At 36.0% G+C, this 17,958-nt stretch overlaps 3 protein-coding genes and 1 pseudogene across 4 annotated transcripts; 2 read left to right on the top strand and 2 right to left on the bottom strand.

Annotated features, from left to right (window-relative positions):
• Positions 1-861: 861 nt before the first annotated feature.
• Positions 862-1,779, top strand: LOC120141477 (AT-hook motif nuclear-localized protein 17-like). The gene has a single exon (XM_039156333.1). It carries the CDS (start codon positions 862-864, stop codon positions 1,777-1,779), a length of 918 nt encoding a protein of 305 aa, XP_039012264.1.
• Positions 1,780-2,693: 914 nt separating this feature from the next.
• Positions 2,694-4,722, bottom strand: LOC120143522. Of its 2 annotated transcripts, XM_039157828.1 has the most exons (4): positions 4,601-4,713; positions 4,091-4,221; positions 3,493-3,597; positions 2,694-3,350 (listed from the first exon to the last, which is right to left on the bottom strand). In XM_039157828.1, the coding sequence occupies exons 1-4, from the start codon at positions 4,670-4,672 to the stop codon at positions 2,912-2,914; spliced, it is 747 nt and encodes a 248-aa protein (XP_039013759.1). In that variant the 5' UTR covers positions 4,673-4,713; the 3' UTR covers positions 2,694-2,911. The 2 variants fall into 2 exon arrangements, with proteins under 2 accessions (XP_039013759.1, XP_039013766.1); XM_039157835.1 differs by lacking the exon at positions 3,493-3,597 and having other exon boundaries at positions 4,601-4,722.
• A 1,904-nt stretch (positions 4,723-6,626) lies between these two features.
• LOC120143512 lies at positions 6,627-9,352 on the bottom strand (annotated as a pseudogene).
• Positions 9,353-17,464: 8,112 nt separating this feature from the next.
• Positions 17,465-17,953, top strand: LOC120141467 (cysteine desulfurase 1, chloroplastic-like). Its single transcript, XM_039156327.1, has 3 exons — positions 17,465-17,686; positions 17,763-17,891; positions 17,939-17,953. Exons 1-3 carry the CDS (start codon positions 17,492-17,494, stop codon positions 17,951-17,953), a joined length of 339 nt encoding a protein of 112 aa, XP_039012258.1. The 5' UTR covers positions 17,465-17,491.
• Positions 17,954-17,958: the final 5 nt, after the last annotated feature.

Here is a 17,958-nt window from a genome sequence, read left to right as displayed (position 1 = left end):
TAACCTCATTTAAGATCACACTTGTCAAAAACAAAAAAAACAGCATGGAATATAAATGTTTTTAAATAAAGGAGAGGAGGACCATATCAAAAATTTCAAATAAGGAAATATTGGACAACCAAATATTTATTTATAAATATTATACCAATTATAGAGAATATGTTAAAATCAAAGAAAAAAATCGACCGGATCGAGTCGTTAAATCGGCTTAGTGTAGAAACAAAGGTTTAATCGGTTTAGTACGAGTCGAAAAATTAATGGGTTATTAGAAAAACTATTTCATATTAAATTTATAAAATAAGATTAAGCCTGTAAAGGTGCTTTTTAAGGTTTGAGGTTTAAGATTTAAATATAAAATTTAAAGTTTATGATTTAAGATTTAGTGTTTAAGACTAGAATGGAGTGATTGTACAAAATAAATCTTACACTACATACATATCAAATAATAAGCCTTAAAATGTTAACCTCCTTAGACTATATTTTATTTCTTGGGAATAATCAGCAGTATACTAATGAAAACAAAATCATAGTTTCATCAAATAACTATTATATTTAATGATTAATATCAAAATCACACGGTTAACATATCATTTCTATTTTAACTAAACAACCCGAATCAATCAATTCGACCCAAGGTTGAGCCGAGATAAACCGATTCAATGCCTGGTTCGGTTTCTTAAATCATTAATTAAAACAGAATTTTCAAGCATTCTGTGGACCCACAAAATCAAAAACAGGGTCCCACACACATGTGGACCCACCAAAACTATGGTGTCGGCCCATATTGAGATAGGTCCCGCTGTTACTATACCTTCATTGTCTATATATATGAAACCTTTAGGAAGGTGTTACCCAATTCAAATGGCGGATAACAGTGGTGTTGTCTCTCTTTCTCAAGCTCCAACAGCCGAAAATGACTCATTGGAGCACACCCTTCTGAGTATCCCAACACTCTCCGCCTCCGAAGGTGGAGGTGGCGGTGTCTCTTCCAAGTCTAATACTCTCATATATCATCAATATTGTCAACAACACCTAATACCTCCTCCGTCTTGGGGAACCCCCGCTAGGAAGCTTAGAGGCAGACCTCCGGGATCGAAGAACAAGCCTAGGCCACCGCTCGTGATAACCAGAGAGAGTGACTCGGTTATGAAGACGGTGATTCTAGAGATATCCGCTGGTTGTGACATTATCGATACCGTTACCAACTTTGCTCAAAGAAACCATGTTGGTGTTACGATAATCAGTGCCACCGGCTCAGTATCAAACGTTACACTCCGGAATCCTGTTCCTCACGCGCCGTCTCTCTTTCTCTTTGGATCTTATGGGCTACTCTCTTTGTCCGGTTCGTTCGATGCCTCTATCCCTACTCTCTCTTCTAGCATAACACCCCAACCATCTTTGTCTTGTTCTTTTGGGGTAACGCTTGCTGGGGCGCAAGGGCAAGTGTTTGGAGGGATGGTAGGAGGGAAAATAATGGTGGCGACGGAGGCGACTCTGGTGGCGGCTACTTTTGTAAACCCTTCTTTTCACCGTCTGCCATGTGAAGTTGCTGATGACCAAGTTCATCGTCAAGAAACCAGGCCTCGTGGTGTTCATGCTAACGATGGCGGTGGCAATAGCGGAGGTGAAGGTGGCGGTTTTGTAGGTGGTGGAACCGAGTCTTGCTCTTTTACCGGCGTGTCCATGCCTGCTTATGGTGTCGCAGTACCCGCACCGCTTAATTATCAAACATCTCCCGATGTTATGACTCGGGGTCCTCCTCCCCCTTGTCCTTATTGAGTATGTGAAAAACATGCATGTTGAAATTTCCAGTACACCTAACCTATAAGTTATCCTCATTCAACTTGCTTGTCTTTGAGCCTAGTTTTCATATGTAGTTTATCTTATAATAAAAGTTAATGTTTCATCAATGAATGACTTGTGCTTTTTCTTTTCTTTTCTTTTAGTTCCTTTGTAACTTTATTTTTTGTTTTAATTTAACTCGAGAAGTTTTGGTATAATTCATTTAAAATTACAGTATAACTCGTTTAACAAAAAAAAAAATTGACAAATTTGATGAGATAATAATTTTAAAAAAATTAGAATGGAGTACTACATAAATTATTTTTTTAAAGTAGAAGAGAATAAATGGTCAAATCACTTGATGTTCCGGGCAGACACGTCACCTTCCTCATATTGAATGTAATCTGAGCACCAACTTTTATAGAATACCAATTCGCGTCATGTCTTTCAAACTCTTCTTAAAGACGTCAGGTAATCGGAAAGTTTTTCTTCATAGAATGTTCATTCCACCCTAGTTGACATAATAATTTCCCCTATACCCCATATAAGTCATCTTTTCTCACCATATCATCTAAGGAATTTTGGTGAAGAAAAAGTACAATCTAACTTTAGAAGAAAAAAATAGTGAGTACTTCAGATCATTACAAATCATGTAGTGAATTTCATGTCTCGATTCTCATTTTAAGTTGATGCCACTGAAATGCTCACATACTTCAAAATCAACAGAACCGAAATAAAAGTAATTTATTTTATATATGTACATAAACTTCATGGCTGAAACGCTATACAAAACTTAGAATGTAATTTGTCAGTCAATGTAAATAAGTTAATCAAATTTACAAACAAATCCTCCCCTAGAAGTCACCAAGGATACAAGACCACATGATCATAAACAAGGGAAGAAATTGCAATGCCCAGAATGAATCTCTGATTTACCTTTACCCAATGCCACCTCTCAGAGATGACTATATAAATCGACAGATTCGACCCGACAATATCATTATTTTGTTGCAGAGAAAGAAAAGAGATATTGTACAATAAGACACCCATATACAGGGCTTCTGGTTTATCATGTACCTTATTTTTTGGTGTTAAGGCTTTATTAAAACACTTTTATGTCAGAAGAAAGTCACTTGGGCGTCCTACTCATCAAATGCTCTTGATGGTTTTCTGCAGCAGCCTTATTGGCGGCCTCACGCTTGAGTGTCCTCTTTGCCCGTCTCCCCATTGTGCTTTTCACGGCTTCTTTCTTTTTAGGCTCACGTGAGGACCCGGCACCTGTGTCCTGGAAGTTGGATCGTTGAACAGGCCTGGCTTCTTGGCGCCCTGACCTTACATATCCACTATCACCCCATCTCCTATTGCCAATGCGGAGACTTGGAGAATTGGTGTAATAAACTTCATCTTCTTCGTCATCCTCATCTTCGTATGGATAATAATCATAATAAACTTCAAGATTATCATACACCTCTTCCCGATCCTCCATGCGATCCTCCACGATCAACGGTTTAAACCATGTGGCTCTAAGAAGCAGGCAGAAACTTTCCTCAAACATGTAGTCGTGGATCCTGATAGAGTGAAAGATGAGAAGTCAACTATTGGTATATGGGATATGGCAACCATAAATGAACCGGGCTTCCTTTCTACTACCTCCAAGCAGAATGCATATCCCTTGTGAAAAAGAGGGTAAGAAGGAGGATTTGAAATTACCTGCCATCCTGCGAACGATGAACATTGAGGAACTCAAATGGATGTTTACACTGAGGGCATGTAGGCATCTGATTGTATGCTGCCCATTGTAGGATGCACATCAAGCTGCAAGAACACATGCAAACACAAATAAGAACTAAAATCCCATCCAGACCCACTGTAATAATAGAATATGTTAAGCATGCCGAATGTGAAGCACACTGCAGCACATAAACACAGGAAAAGAAATAAATTGCCAACTTGATCCTGCACTATATTGGTTAATCTACAAAACCATAATAACCCGAAATTTCAAACATCAGTACTCTTGAGAAATTGTGAACAGAGCTCCGCAAATGAAAAGAAAAATTATGATAGCAAGTTTGCAATCAGAGAAAGAAAACCCAGCTCTCATCCACATTGGATAAGTAGAATGATTACCAAGGATCGGTTTTGATAAGTAAATAATGACAACAAAGGCGATTGCTCGAATTTTCTAACCAAATAATGAAGGCTCAAAAGTATAAAAGAATCGTGGAAACAGAACAAAATCAAGGGGTGAAAAAAAAAACAAAAAAGCGTTAATTATGAATATTGGGAAGAGATAGAATGGACAAACCAGTAAGCATGCTCGCAACCTTTAACGAGTGCAGTTTCCTGAAGCACAATCTTATCTAAACAAATCGCGCATATTCCACTGTGATTTTCGCAGCTCTCCTCGGCAGCAACTCCTTTGTTCTTCATATCAATCTAAAAAAGTAATGATAATTAAAGCAATATATCCAATAAAAAATCGAGGTCTCACAAGAAAACTTCTATTAAATTACCAAAAATATCATGGTAAAATTACATATATATTTTTTTAAAAAAGTTACATAAGCAATCAAATGGAACAATAACAAAAGCATCAAATTACTACACAGCTACATAACCATCGTAAAACATAAAATTACCTATCGTAAAAAGTTACATAAGCAATCAAACGAAAACTTCTATTTTCTCAGTTTTCTCAGCAGCGAAACAACAAAAATTAGGTTGGGGAAGAATCTTAACCTATCGTAAAACATAAAATCCAAAATAGATCTGATTCCAAAACCTATAAAAAAGGATGAGGAAGAAGAAAAAGTACCTGATCTTGAATCGATGGATTGGGAAGAGCGTGAACAAGGTGCTCACCGTCGATCTTGACGATTGAAGTCATGATTTTGATTTTGAATTTTGTTTTTCTATTTTGCTTCTGAACTAATCTATGATTTTGCTACAAATTTACAGTAAGCTAAGTTAACAAACGAATTTTTAGTTTTATATGAAAACAAATAGTAAGAAAAAATAAAAAAAAAAGTTTTGAGATGCCGAAGAATTATTCTTCTGATTCCAGAGAGAGAGAGAGAGAGAGAGAGAGAGAGAGAGGACTGTATTTGGAGGAAAATACCCAAACAAAGAGGGGTCGAATTGTGGATGCCAAAAATGTGCTGTTTTTTATTTATTATGATAAGTAAAATATATGATAAACTACAGGCTTACTACCTAAATTATTACTTTTGTTCTGTTTTGATTATCTAATTATTTTTATTTCAAAATTATATCTGATATTACTTTTTAGTTTTCTTTTGGTCATTCGCCGTAAAAAATTAATATAATTGTTGATGTGCTTTTTAGGATAACGTATTTAGTGCCTAAACTATCAGTTTTGATCTGTTTTAGTACATAAACTTTTAATTTTTTTAATATTATACCTAATGTTTAGTTTTCATTTCATTATTACCTCACCGTTAAAAACTTAACGCGTTTAGTACCTAAACTATCAGTTTTGGTTCGTTTTAGTACTTAAACTTTTAATTTTTTTTTCAAAACTTAATGTTAAGATTTGAACGATGTACTAAAATGAAACAAAAACTAAAATTATTAATGACGGGTACTAAAATGAAACAAAAACTAAACTTTAAGTATAATTTTGAAAAAATTAAAAGTTTAAGTATTAAAATAAACCAAAACTGATAATTTAGGTACTAAACATATTAGTTACTCTTTTTAAGATATTTTCAATGATAACAGAATATTATATTACGGTGACAAAATCAAAATTATCTTTAATTTTTTTAAGAATAAGTAAGCAAAATAGAAGCAGAAGGCTTGACGTAGAGCGGTATAATATCATTGCGGGTAAATCTTTTGGATCCTCCTTTATTTGGGATCTTTTAGATGAACTGCAATATGACCAATTCCAACCATAGCTTTTGGCATTGCTGCTTGAAATGGCTCACTCTTATGCTTTTTAATAGCATTAAGTGTCCTTTGTTCACGGTCAAGGATGCATGGAAGTAAAACAAATATGTCCAATTAGAAGCTTTATCAATATTATTTATGAGAAACTCATATTTAACCAGCTCCATATCATCTTCTTTGCAAGAATAAGTTGTTTAATTATGTCATTTTCTTTTGACTTAATATAATTTTAGGTGCCTAAATTATACCTCAATGCTCAAAGTTTGATGTTGAAAGAACAAGATCAGATTTTTTTTCCCTAACCATCGCGCCCCCTATGCCTATGGTGTGAGAATTTATGATGACGATGATAATCATACCTGTAAGGTCCTAAGGAATGAAAACATATCTACAACTTCAATACGTGTGAGTCCCTGTGTACTGAGAGAGGGTCAACTACAAGGATGGCAAAGGTGTCATATTCTGGTTTATATCTGCTTACTGTAACTTTACACGATAAGTAAATATATAATGACAAAAACACCAACGAGGTTGATTTAAGTGGTAAGCAGCTTGATATCGCTTAAGCAAGGTCTCAAGTTCGAATTCTCGCATATGCAAAAAATTGTTGTTCCCAGTTAATATATATGTGAAAAATTGAAGGATGAAATGTTATATAAATGACTAAAATCCTAAACCTTGAGACATCAACACAACTTTTAGTATTTGCTCATTCAAATTATTGGCGGGTTGTTTATGCATAATATATCAATTGTTGTGTTTACTTTATGCATGTAAGGTTAAAACGTCGAAGCCATGCAGATAGAGATAAAAGAACAGGGTATCCCAGTACTTCCTTCTCTTTTTATCACTAAAATGACATTCACCAGCAAGTAACATATCAGCATCACAAGAAACAAACACAATCCACAGGCACGTATACTTCGTTCTTTCTTTTATTTTTATATCATAAAATCGTTTTGCCCCACAACCCTAGAGTGATGGAGGAGAAACAAATTGTCTGGGTAAGCTAAATAGATTTTTCCCTTCAAATGGGGAAGTCAACTAATGTGAACCTGCAGCTGAAATTTCGGCCATAGTCACTATGCTTACTGTTAATCCCGCAATGGGTACACCCTTCCCATTTAGTGTCAATCTCATTGCTGGTTTAGCACTTAGTCCATTTGTATTAGGATAATACATGTGAATGCTCTTCATCAGAGATGTTGATGGTCCCAACCAGATTTCCCCAGGCCTTAGAGAAGAAGACAACCCCCGCTCCAAGCTCCAATCAATATTGGTATAGTCCAACTGGGCAATTGAGCTACCACTGCTCCGGTCAACTGGGGACGCAGCTCCTGATGAAGTGGTGGAACCCAAACCGGTGAAGAGCCCAAGCGAAGATGCAGCTGCAAGCATTGGTGATGCACCAGTTCTGCTCCATAAACCATTTCCTCGGCTTGTTCTCGGGGAATCTCCTGGACCACTGCTCGATCTGAAGTGCAGTTGGTTTGATGATAAAGCTGGTGATGCATCTGCCTTGAACTCAAATTGTTGTAAATAAGGCTTTTAGAATTTGGAATCTGGGGCATGAATCCATTAGACTACGTAATTTCAACGCAAGCAGAGGTTCCCAGAGGAGATGTGCCTATACTTGTAGCCAGAACCTGTTTTGTATTTAGCATTGTGATTGTTGCATCATTATAACTGATTCCCTAATTGATGGAAGAATGTTCCTAAAATCACTTCCAACAGCCCAATGATGGCTTTCTGTGTTTGTTGGTGGAAGTGAGGCCCGAAAAGGTGATGCCAAGGAATAAGAAACAGTAACCCTCTAAATGAACCGTTCGTGAATCATTTGGTGGGAAGTTCGTTTATGTTCGTTTATTTATTAAACGAACGAACATAAACAAGATTTTGTGTTCGTTTAATTAAATGAACGAACATAAACAAAGGGCTAATTCAATCATTTACGTTCGTGAACTTTCGGTAATATGTTTGTTCATGTTCGTTCGTTTATGTTTGTTTATGTCCGTTCGTTTATGTGTGTTTATTTATTTATAGCCTAATCTCTCTAGACTCATTTAAAATATTAAAGACCAATAAATTTTAATCTGATACCCATAAATATTTTAAAATTCAATTAATTTTAAATGCAAATTAAAAAAAAACTCAAAATAATTAAATAAAATATAATCCTAATATTGTTAGGAAAGAAAAAATATATATTTTCATTTAGTTCGTTCATATTCATTTATTGTGTTCACTTACGTTTGTTCGTTTGTGTTCGTTTACATTCATTTATTGTGCTCGTTTATTTTTATTTACATCCGTTCATTTATATTCGTTTACGTTCGTTTATGTTCGTTCATTTGTGTTCGTTTATCATTTAAATGAACGAACATGAACGAACACAAACAAATTACATTCCTTAACGAATGAACACAAACAAGAAATTTTTTTTCCGTTTATGTTCGTGTTCGTTAATTTGTTCTGTTAAAGTTAAACGAACGAACATGAACATACTCTCGTTCGTGTTTGTTCGGTTCGTTTACAAGCCTAAGAAACAAAAGGATTTGATCCGGTACTTGGCCACATTTTCTCAGCTGGTACCTCACTTTGTTGGGGTTTTGCCCATTTCAACTTTGGTTGTAAAGGCTGGAAATTTTTAGTCACAAATTCCTAAGAACTTCCCATTGTAACCGTTGATTTTGAATGGTTTAAATCATTCTCATCTCTTCTTTGCTGTATTGCAATAAACAGATTTTGTTTAAGTTGTGGCCTTGCAAATAAGTTTTGGCTACCTGTCACCTCCACCTTAGTGAAACTAGAAGTCGAAGGATCACGTTTTTTAGGATTTTGATGGAGAACATGGTTCCTGCGTTAAAGTCTTAAGGATTCAACTGCATTCTCAAGATCACCATTTGCAGTAACAACTGCTCTTTCAACCTCTTGCCGTGTATACTTGTACCTGATTTTCATATCCACAATTTGTGCAAGCTCTTCTGATATGTCAATTTTCAGAATCCCACCAGTTGATTCCTTATGCTTAACCCCTTCTTCACCTCCTTCAAAAAGCCATACCACATATTCCTCAACTTTGCCATCATTCAATATAAGGGCCATTGGTGCTCCATCATGAGAAAATCCCATTGCTACAATCTTCTGAGAAAGAGCTTCAAGCTTTCTTGACATGAGATAGCCATTGCATCGCTCATGCAACTCCAGAGCTCGCGCCTCTTTTTGTCACTAATGTTTCCTCTCATTCTTTTGACAAATTTTTTTTGCTTATCGTTGTCAGCTCCATGTATTATTTCCTTCCGTAATGGAGGATTAGATGTTTTCTCTTTGTGATCTTCAGACTCACCAGATCAGCTTTCATTATTAGAAGTAGAATCATATTCAATACCACCACCGGGTGATCCCCCCAAGTGTTCATCTGTCTCATCTATGTTTTGGTAACGACCATTGTATTGAAGAGCTGAGGCCGACGATGACGGTGTTGTTTCAACATCATGGACTGCTCCCAAAAGTGGATTATTTGCTCTAGCTGCAAAACTACTACCAGCATTAGCAGAACCTGAATGTTTTGAAGCCTTCTCAGTTTCCTTGCTAGTTTTCTTTTCTTATTCTTAGACGTAGACTTGGATGCAGGAGACATCAATGAGGCCAAATATAGTCCTGAAGTGTTAGAACAATAATTTAATAAATCAATGAAATATAACAAAGAATAGTTTACAAAATCAATGACACGTACAACAGACTCAAGCAAGAAAAAACTGGCTACAAGTGAAGGTAAAAAAGGGGGGGGGGAGACTTCTCAAATATGCTTATCAAATGCACAAACCTAAAAGGTTTTTACAAAAATAAAAGGTATTGGAATATAAAAATCTCCAAAAAGTTCCATAAGAACCTAGCTCACCAAAATTCATGTATGACATTCCTGGGTTTGCAATAGAACGAAAACCTACAAGGTGTTGCTCATTTTGCGTTGAGACTGCATTCAGAAGCAGTTGAGGGAAGCGATATCATTTGTCCATTATTGATGAACAAAAACTACTTAACTAACAGATAATAAAGAAGAGCACAAATGACAGGCATATTCAAGCTTCTCAAGGAAATTCTTTCTCTTCCCCGTTTTACTTTACATTTTGCAACAACGAAGAAAAGGAATTTGGTCCCCATATTATTTAATACGATCCAGGGTACCTCAGAGACTACTATCTAAATACACATTAAAATTGGCTTCTCTATATTCTTGAAACATACTTTCCAGCATTTCTCACTCTCGTACATCCCTCAAGCAGATAAAAAAACGCAGCCAAATGAATTACTGCAAGTGAAGTACCCTAAAATTGATTGTAAAATCTCTAATCATTTTGTTACTTTTTCTATGTGCGCTGGGGCGGGGGTGATTACACTAAAGCGAAAAATCATGAAATCGAAAGAAAGGCATAAATAAAAATCAATTGCAACCAACACCTCATGTTTTCTCATTTCTGAATTCTGATCACAAAGAAACATATTTCGCCCCAATCGTATTCACGATTAAAAGGATTATAGCAAATGCTTCCGAGTTCTGAATTCTCAAAAACATATATCTAATAAAATCGACCTTAGGGTCAAGTACGAAATTTTAGGGTTTTTCAATTTTCCTGAATCAATAATCCATGCATCTATAAAATATACTTCGACTTAGGTTGACAATCCAATTCAATCTGGAAAAACTCAACATTCATTGAACAGAACGATGCAGATTCGATGAAAATTACGAAACGAAAACTATTGAAGGATTCGACCAAATAATCAATCAAACTAAACTTTCTACATAAAAAACGAATTCCAAAAATAATTAAAAAAAATAGAAGAAAATGAAATTAAAAGGAGAAATCAAAGAGGGAAGTGAGAAAAATGGGATACCTGGGCTGAATGTAAAGGGGGAGATGAACCGAACCAACGAGATTGAAGGATCGATGGTTGAGATAAATCAGAGGTTTGTTGTTTTTATTTAGGGTAAACTCTATAATGTTCACTGAAATTTTAGTGTTTTTTATTCTGACCATTGAAATAAGAATAATTGTCATTAATGAAAAAATTTATTTCAGTTATTAGATCTTAAAAATTCTTTTAAACAGAGTTGGCATGCTTATATGTCAAAAATAAGTGAACTCATTGAATACAGTTATTAAAAAGAAATATTGTTTTTTTAAGTTTCATATTTACGTATATAAAATGTAATAATACCAATAATTAAAAAATTATAAATAAATATTACATTATAATTATCTCATGCTATTAAAAAATAAGTGAGATATTACGCTTACATATTATTTCTTATTAGATGATTTTAGTTTATTTTAAAATATATGGATAAATTAATTTAGATGTTGATTTGAGAGAATATCACATCGTTTATTGCTGATAGTTTAACAATCCAATAAATAAAATAAAAGTTTTTCTTAAAAATATTGTATCAAATATAATTTTAAAATATTTGGCAACAAAATAAAAATACTTTAAGATAAAGTTTCTATGATACATTTCACGTGCTTTAATAAAATAAAGACACGTTTAATTAATCATATTTTTTAAAGTATACTTAATTAATCGTATGATTAGTATATATGATGTGAAAAAATATTATCATAAAATAATCTAAAATAAATAGTATTTTGATAATTAATTTATTATAGTGATATCTGTCTATTTAATCGGTATTTAGTATGATGATTTCTCCTTTAATCTTTTAAAGATAGTATATTTTTTTGAAAAATTCTACAACACACGTCGTATACAGTAGTGTATCACTAAAATGGTATATCAAAATATATCACAAGAAAATTTATCATTATTATGTAAATATTAAAAAATATAAGTATTTATCTAAAATTTAGTTTTAATTTTAATAAAAATATATTTAAATTATGATTTTTTAATTAAAAATAATAATTAATTTTCTGACAAGCGAGTTAAAGTCTCTACGGTTACTACTGCTAATGACCATTGTTAACTTAAATAATTGACGAACTGTGAACCACAAAAATGACGGTAGCTTGCATAAGAGCGGTGGTCGAATCTATCCACTCTTCTCCCACACAGGCCGTCCTCTACCTCTCCGGTGGCGCCACTCTCGTCTCTCCTTCTCTCTTCATAATTATTATTTTTTCTTTCTTTCTTTCCAAATACAAATTTTATTCTGAATGATAATTATCACTTATTACATTGATTAATTAACAGTTTTAAGCAGGCCTTAGGGTTGTTAATGTCAGTTCCAGGAGCTTCAAATACAGTTCTGGAATCTGTTGTTCCATACTCTGGAATATCCATGATCCAATTACTCACCAAGGTTCTCTTCTTCTTCTTTAATTTGAAATTCCATCTTTTAATTTAAAATAATAATTAGTAAATCAGATTTTTCGGCGCAGATTCCTGCCCAGTATTGTAGCCAACAAATTGCTAATGAATTGGCTTTGCTTGCTTATAATCGCGCGCTGGTTCTCCTAAGCGTTCGACTGCTGGGCAATTGCTGAGTGATTATTACGCGATGGTGAACCAAGCGACGGAAAATTACAGTGTTGGATTGGTAATATATTATATTTCGACAAGTTTTTCAACTAGTTAAGATTTCCGACGGTGACGACCGTTGATGTCCATTCTTTAACTTAAATAATTTACAAATCTTAATGCTAAACAAATTAATTTATGTAAATTAATTATTATTTTTAATAAAAAAATTAAAACTAAATTTTAATTAATGGTTAATTTTAGATCAATCCTTCTATTTTTTTAATATTCATATAATAAGGACAAATTTACTTGTGATACGTTTCGGTACGCCGTTTTAGTGGCATATTACGGTATGCAACATGTGCCGTATACTTTTCCATATATTTTGTAATTAATTGAAAAATATTTATTTTTAAATAACTTATATTTTGATATATCAATATATATTGAAATCCTTTAATTTGTTTATTGAGAAACAAATGAGGAAGGAGAAATACAAAAAGCAGGCTCAATGGCTTGGGTTAAATAAGCCCAAGAATTAATAGCCGCCATTTTATTTCACCGGGTAAAAGATTGGAATATGTAAACACAAATATAAGCAACGACAACCATGATAAAGATTTGCACCGAACTTTGAATCCATGCAGAGAATTGCTGATATTTTATGGGGGAAGCTATCATTGGTTAAGGTTAGTCTGGTTGGATCAAACCTCTTTGTGTTTTCCTTTTCTAATGTTGTGATGAGAGATTGGGTCTTGGAGAATGGCCCTTGGCACATTCAGAATAAACCCTTAGTATTAAGAAAATGGGAACCAAATATACAGAGATTAGATTTTGATCTTAGACACGTACCAGTTTGGATTTAACTTTATAATGTCCCCCTCGAGCTTTTCTCTAGGAGTGGTCTTAGCTACATTGCTAGTGCTGTTGGGGTTCCCCTCTATATAGACACTGTTACTGCCTCGAGGGAGAGGCTTGAATATGCAAAGGTTTGTGTAGAAGTTGAGGCAAGGGCAGTTATTCCTAATGTAGTTAATGTAGTTCTGCAGGATGACTCCTTAGTGAAGGTCCGTGTTCATGCCCCTTGGATGCCCAAATTCTGCTCTCAGTGTAAAATCTTTGGGCACCTGGCCAATATATGTGTTGAGGGGGTTAAAGCTCCTATGAAAAATAAGGAAGTTTGGAGGAGGAAAATGAACTCCAATTTACCTGATCTTTCTGATAAGGGAAATTTGGACAATTATGTTATTGTGGTAGAGAATCTATCTTTTGCTGGCTCTGGATCCAATTTTGCTGAGGGAGGATCTCTTCCTTCTGACCTTAAGGTTGGTAATGAAGAGGTTTCGAATGTGAAAGACCTGCAAGAAAATAATGTAGGCACTGTACAAGTGCTAGCTGGAGATAATACAGTCCAGTCTCAATTCCCTATTGAGTTTGCTTCTGCTGACAATAGTGGAAAGTTTTCCCAGCAGTCCGAGGCCAATGATAATGATGATTTGGCAACTGATGCAGTATGAAAGGTTATTACCACTGACAATTGGTTAGCCTTGGCTGTGGTGGAGAGTTCCCCTCGCTACAAGATTCACTGCTCCATAAAAAGAAAGCACGGGGGAAAAGGAAGGATAATTCCGGCTCTTCTAGTAAATTGGAGCTACTTGCTGGTGGTGGTGGTGTTGATGGTAATAGGTAAGCTAGAACTGCTTCATTGGGGGTTGTTATGCTTCTCAATGAGATTAAAGTAAAGAAAAAAGATCTCATTGAGAAAGTCAAAGGTAATGGGGTCAGTTGTAGTTAATGACCCTCTTATCCCTATTTGATGATTTTTAGTTTTTGGAATGTTAGAGGGCTCAATAGTGGGCTCAAGCAAGGAAAAGTCTTGAGAAGGTTGGAGGTTTTAGGTGTGGATGTAATCTGCTTCATGGAAACTAGAGTTAGGTATATTAATTTTCCTATGATTATTGATACTTTGGCTGCTGATTGGAATATAATTGCCAATTATGAGTACTCTGAGGGTGGTAGGCTTTGGATAATGTAGAAAAAGTGTCTTTCTTTCTCTATACTAAAGGGTTGTGACCAATCTCTCTCAATTGTAGGAGATGTGGCTGGTAGAAAGGTTGTTGTTACTGTTGTCTATGGTAGCAATAGTAGTCAGACTAGAAGAGGATTATGGGAGCATTTAAGAAATTTGGATGCTGAAATTGGGTCTGTCCCTTGGGTGATTGGGGGTGATTTTAACACTCTTGTCAGTGCAGAAGAGAGCTATGATTGTGATGGTATGGGGTTGCAAAGCATCTCTGATATGGAGGACTTCAATGATTGCTTGATGGATTTAGAGATTCATGACCATCCTTTCACATGTCCACTTTTCACCTAGTCTAACAAACAAGAAAGTAACTTCTTGGCTCGGAAATTGGATATAGTTTTAATTAACTCTCAATGGCTATTGGAGTTTGTTGATTCAGCTGTGGAATTTAAAGCTCAGGGGCCTTCTGACCATTGCACTGGGATTCTTTGGACTCAGAAAAGTGCTCAGGTAAATCGGCCTAAGCCATTCAAGTTCTTTAATTGTTGGACTGCCAATGAAATTTTTTTGAGGGTTGTAGAAGGTTCTTGGCATGAACATTATGAGGGGAACCCTATGCTAGTCTTGTTTAATAAGTTAAAAATACTAAAGCCATTGTTAAAAGACCTCAACAGAAGCTGTTTCTCTGATATCACTAGCAGAGTGGTAGCAAAAAAGGTTGAACTTGAATCTGTTCAGCTATATAATCTTGCTCATGTGGATCATAGAAGGTTGGATGAGGAAAAGAAGCTCCAAGCAGAATTAATTGCCCTGAAATCTGCTAAATCTGATTTTTTAGGCAGAGAGCCAAAGTCCATTGGCTTCAAGAGGGTGATTTGAACACTAGGTTTTTTCATCAGAGAGTGGAATTGAATAAGAAGAGGAATACTATCACAGTCATTAAGGATGAAAGTGGGGTGTTCCATGAAACCTTTGATGACATGGCAGCTGAGCTTGAAATTTTTTTAAGAGCCTTATAGGGGCTGCTGATTCAAGGGCGAAGGGTTGTTCTGTTGGCTGGCTTAAATCTGTTTTGAATTACTCTTTACCTGCTGGAGCTGAGGATCTCCTTGTTAGTGTGATTACTGATGCTGAAATCAAGGATGCCTTGTTCAGGCAGGGGAAAAACAAAAGCCCTGGATCTGATGGCTATACTTCTTGGTTCTTCAAGGTTGCTAGGGGATTGTTAGCAAGGATTTTATAGGGGATGTAAGGTATTTCTTTCAAACATCCTCCCTGTTACCTGTTTTTAATGCCACCACCATTGTCTTAGTGCCTAAGTCCTTAAATGCATGTATGGCTAAGGAATTTAGGCCCATTTCTTGTTGTTCTGTGGTTTATAAGACAATCACTAGAATATTAGTCACTAGATTAGCTGTATTCTTCCCTGGCATGATTTCTTTAAATTAGTCAGCATTTGTCAAGGGTAGAAACATTGATGATAACACCTTACTTGCCCAAGAAGTAGTTAGGGGGTACTCTAGGAAGAATCTTTCCCCTAGATGCACTATTAAGGTTGACTTGCAGAAGGCATTTGACTCAATATGCTAGGATTTTTTTATGAATGTTCTTGAGGCTTTAGGGCTGCCTGAGGTGTTTTGTGGTTGGATTAAAGCCTGTATTACCACACCTAGATATTCTATCTCTCTGAATGGTAGTCTGGTGGGGTATTTAAAGGGGGCTAGGAGGTTAGACAAGGTGATCCCCTATCCCCTTATCTTTTTGTGATTGTAATGAATGTTTTTTCTTCTTTGTTGGACATTGCTGCCAAGAATGGGATTTTCAGGTTTCATCCTAAATGCAAAAAAATTCCTCTCACACACCTTTGTTTTGCTGATGACCTCCTTTTGTTCTGCCATGGGTCATTGGATTATGTTATGGGGTTTGTCAGTATTTTGGATATGTTTTATGAGTTTTCGGGCTTAAGATTGAATACCATGAAGACAAAATTTTTTGCTTGTAGGATGGCACCAGATAAAGTTGCACTGATCCAGGGAGCTACTGGTTTCAGGATTGGAAAACTCCCTGTTAGATACCTAGGGGTGCCCTTGGTTACTCGTAAGCTCACTAGCAGGGATTGCTTGGCTTTGCTTGTGAAAATTAGAGAAAAAATTGGTAAGTGGTCCAGTAGGAAGCTTAGCTATGGGGGCAGATTGTAACTTATGAGGTCTGTCATGTTCAACTTGTTTGGTTATTGGAGTAGGCAGCTTATATTACCTAAGGGTATCATTAGGGATGTTGAGATGCTTTGTATGAGGTTCTTCTGGAGGGGCAATGATTCCTCTGCTAGGGGTGCTAGAGTGAGCTGGAATCAGGTGCGCTCACCTAAATCTGAGGGAGGGCTGGGCATAAGAAACCTAGCTGATTGGAGCAAAGCTTGCTGTTTAATGCTTATTAAGAGCATCCTTGCTGGGGAAGGGTCTTTATGGATTGCTTGGATCAAGGTTTACTGTTTTAAGTTAGCTGACTTTTGGACTGTTGTTAGTAAATCACATTTCAGTTGTATTCTAAGCAAATTGATTAAAATGAGGGAGGAGGCTAGTGTTCTCTTCAGTCCTTTGACTGCCTTATCTCAGATCAAGGGCAGGTGGATATGGGATAGCATCCGAATCAGTAGGGGGAAAGTTGCATGGCATAGACTCATCTGGTTCCCTGCGCATGTCCCTAAGTTCTCCCTTATTGCTTGGATGGTTCTACTTGATAGGCTGCCTACTAAAGACAGACTTATCAGGTTTGGAATTGCGGTTGGAAACAATGTGTGTGTGTTGTGTGGGGTTGGTCATGAATCTCGCAATCATCTCTTCCTTGAATGTCCCTTTGCGAGTGAGATTTGGCAAGCTATTATGCGTGCTTGTGATTTGCAACATCAGTTGCTGGAGTGCTGGGATGATGAGGTCTGCTGGATGGTTCAACACTTTAAAGGGAAGTCCCTTTTAGTTCATATCCTCAAGCTTGCTTGGACCGGATTTGTTTACTCTACTTGGGAGGAATGTAATCGTAGGAGTTTTAGGGGTGAGATGCGTTTTGTTGACACAATTGTAAATACTATACAGGAGGTAGTTAGAACAAAGTTGTATAGGAGTCACATTAATAGGGTTGATGCTGTAAATATGTGACTGTGCCTAAATTGGGGACTGATTTAGTTGATTGTATATGTTTCTTGTAGCAGCTTTACTGCTCTCTTTTGGATGAATAAACATTACTTATCCAAAAAAAAAAGATTCGCACTTGTCCTGAATTTCTTTGATGAGAATAACAATGATGGAAGGCATAGTTGTAAAGCTCCCTTCTTTCCCAATTTTATACCCTACTGTTTCACCTTCTTCCTCGAATTGTCGTCAAGGTTTCCGTCGCTTCTCCGCTTCGCTTTCCGCCGGCGTTAAAGAAGGCTCCGTTTCATTAGGCCACTCAACCCGACCCGATTTCCCCATACTCCACCAGGTCCTTCAATTTCCCTTATCTTTTTTTTTCTTGTTGGTTAGTTTCAGCTGATTAAGCTTGTTCTTAAATATGGCAGGAAGTAAATGGATCGAAACTTGTTTACTTAGACAATGCGGCAACCTCTCAGAAACCAACGGCAGTGTTAAGAGCTGTGCAGAATTATTATGAAGCTTACGATTCAAATCAGAGGAATTCATTACTTGAGGTACTCCCTTTTCTCCTCTTGTAAATTCTTTCCGGAAATTAATCTAGGGAACAAGTGAATAGGATAG

The sequence above is a fragment of the Hibiscus syriacus genome, unplaced genomic scaffold (assembly GCF_006381635.1).
Source record: "Hibiscus syriacus cultivar Baekdansim isolate YM2019G1 unplaced genomic scaffold, ASM638163v2 tig00002237_pilon, whole genome shotgun sequence".
Classification (NCBI taxonomy): domain Eukaryota; kingdom Viridiplantae; phylum Streptophyta; class Magnoliopsida; order Malvales; family Malvaceae; genus Hibiscus; species Hibiscus syriacus.
The sequence above is the reverse complement of the archived record's forward strand: the minus strand, read 5'-3'. Positions and strand labels throughout refer to the sequence as shown.

Bases quoted from the DNA above. Each gene is read 5' to 3' on its own strand.
- LOC120141477 (XM_039156333.1), top strand. From the start codon at position 862: ATGGCGGATAACAGTGGTGTTGTCTCTCTTTCTCAAGCTCCAACAGCC.
- LOC120143522 (XM_039157828.1), bottom strand. From the start codon at position 4,672: ATGACTTCAATCGTCAAGATCGACGGTGAGCACCTTGTTCACGCTCTT. The intron at 4,222-4,600 runs GTACTTTTTCTT...TTACTTTTTTAG, and splicing joins ATCCATCGATTCAAGATCAG to ATTGATATGAAGAACAAAGG. The intron at 3,598-4,090 runs GTTTGTCCATTC...GTGTTCTTGCAG, and splicing joins GGTTGCGAGCATGCTTACTG to CTTGATGTGCATCCTACAAT.
- LOC120141467 (XM_039156327.1), top strand. From the start codon at position 17,492: ATGAGAATAACAATGATGGAAGGCATAGTTGTAAAGCTCCCTTCTTTC. The intron at 17,687-17,762 runs GTCCTTCAATTT...TAAATATGGCAG, and splicing joins ATTTCCCCATACTCCACCAG to GAAGTAAATGGATCGAAACT.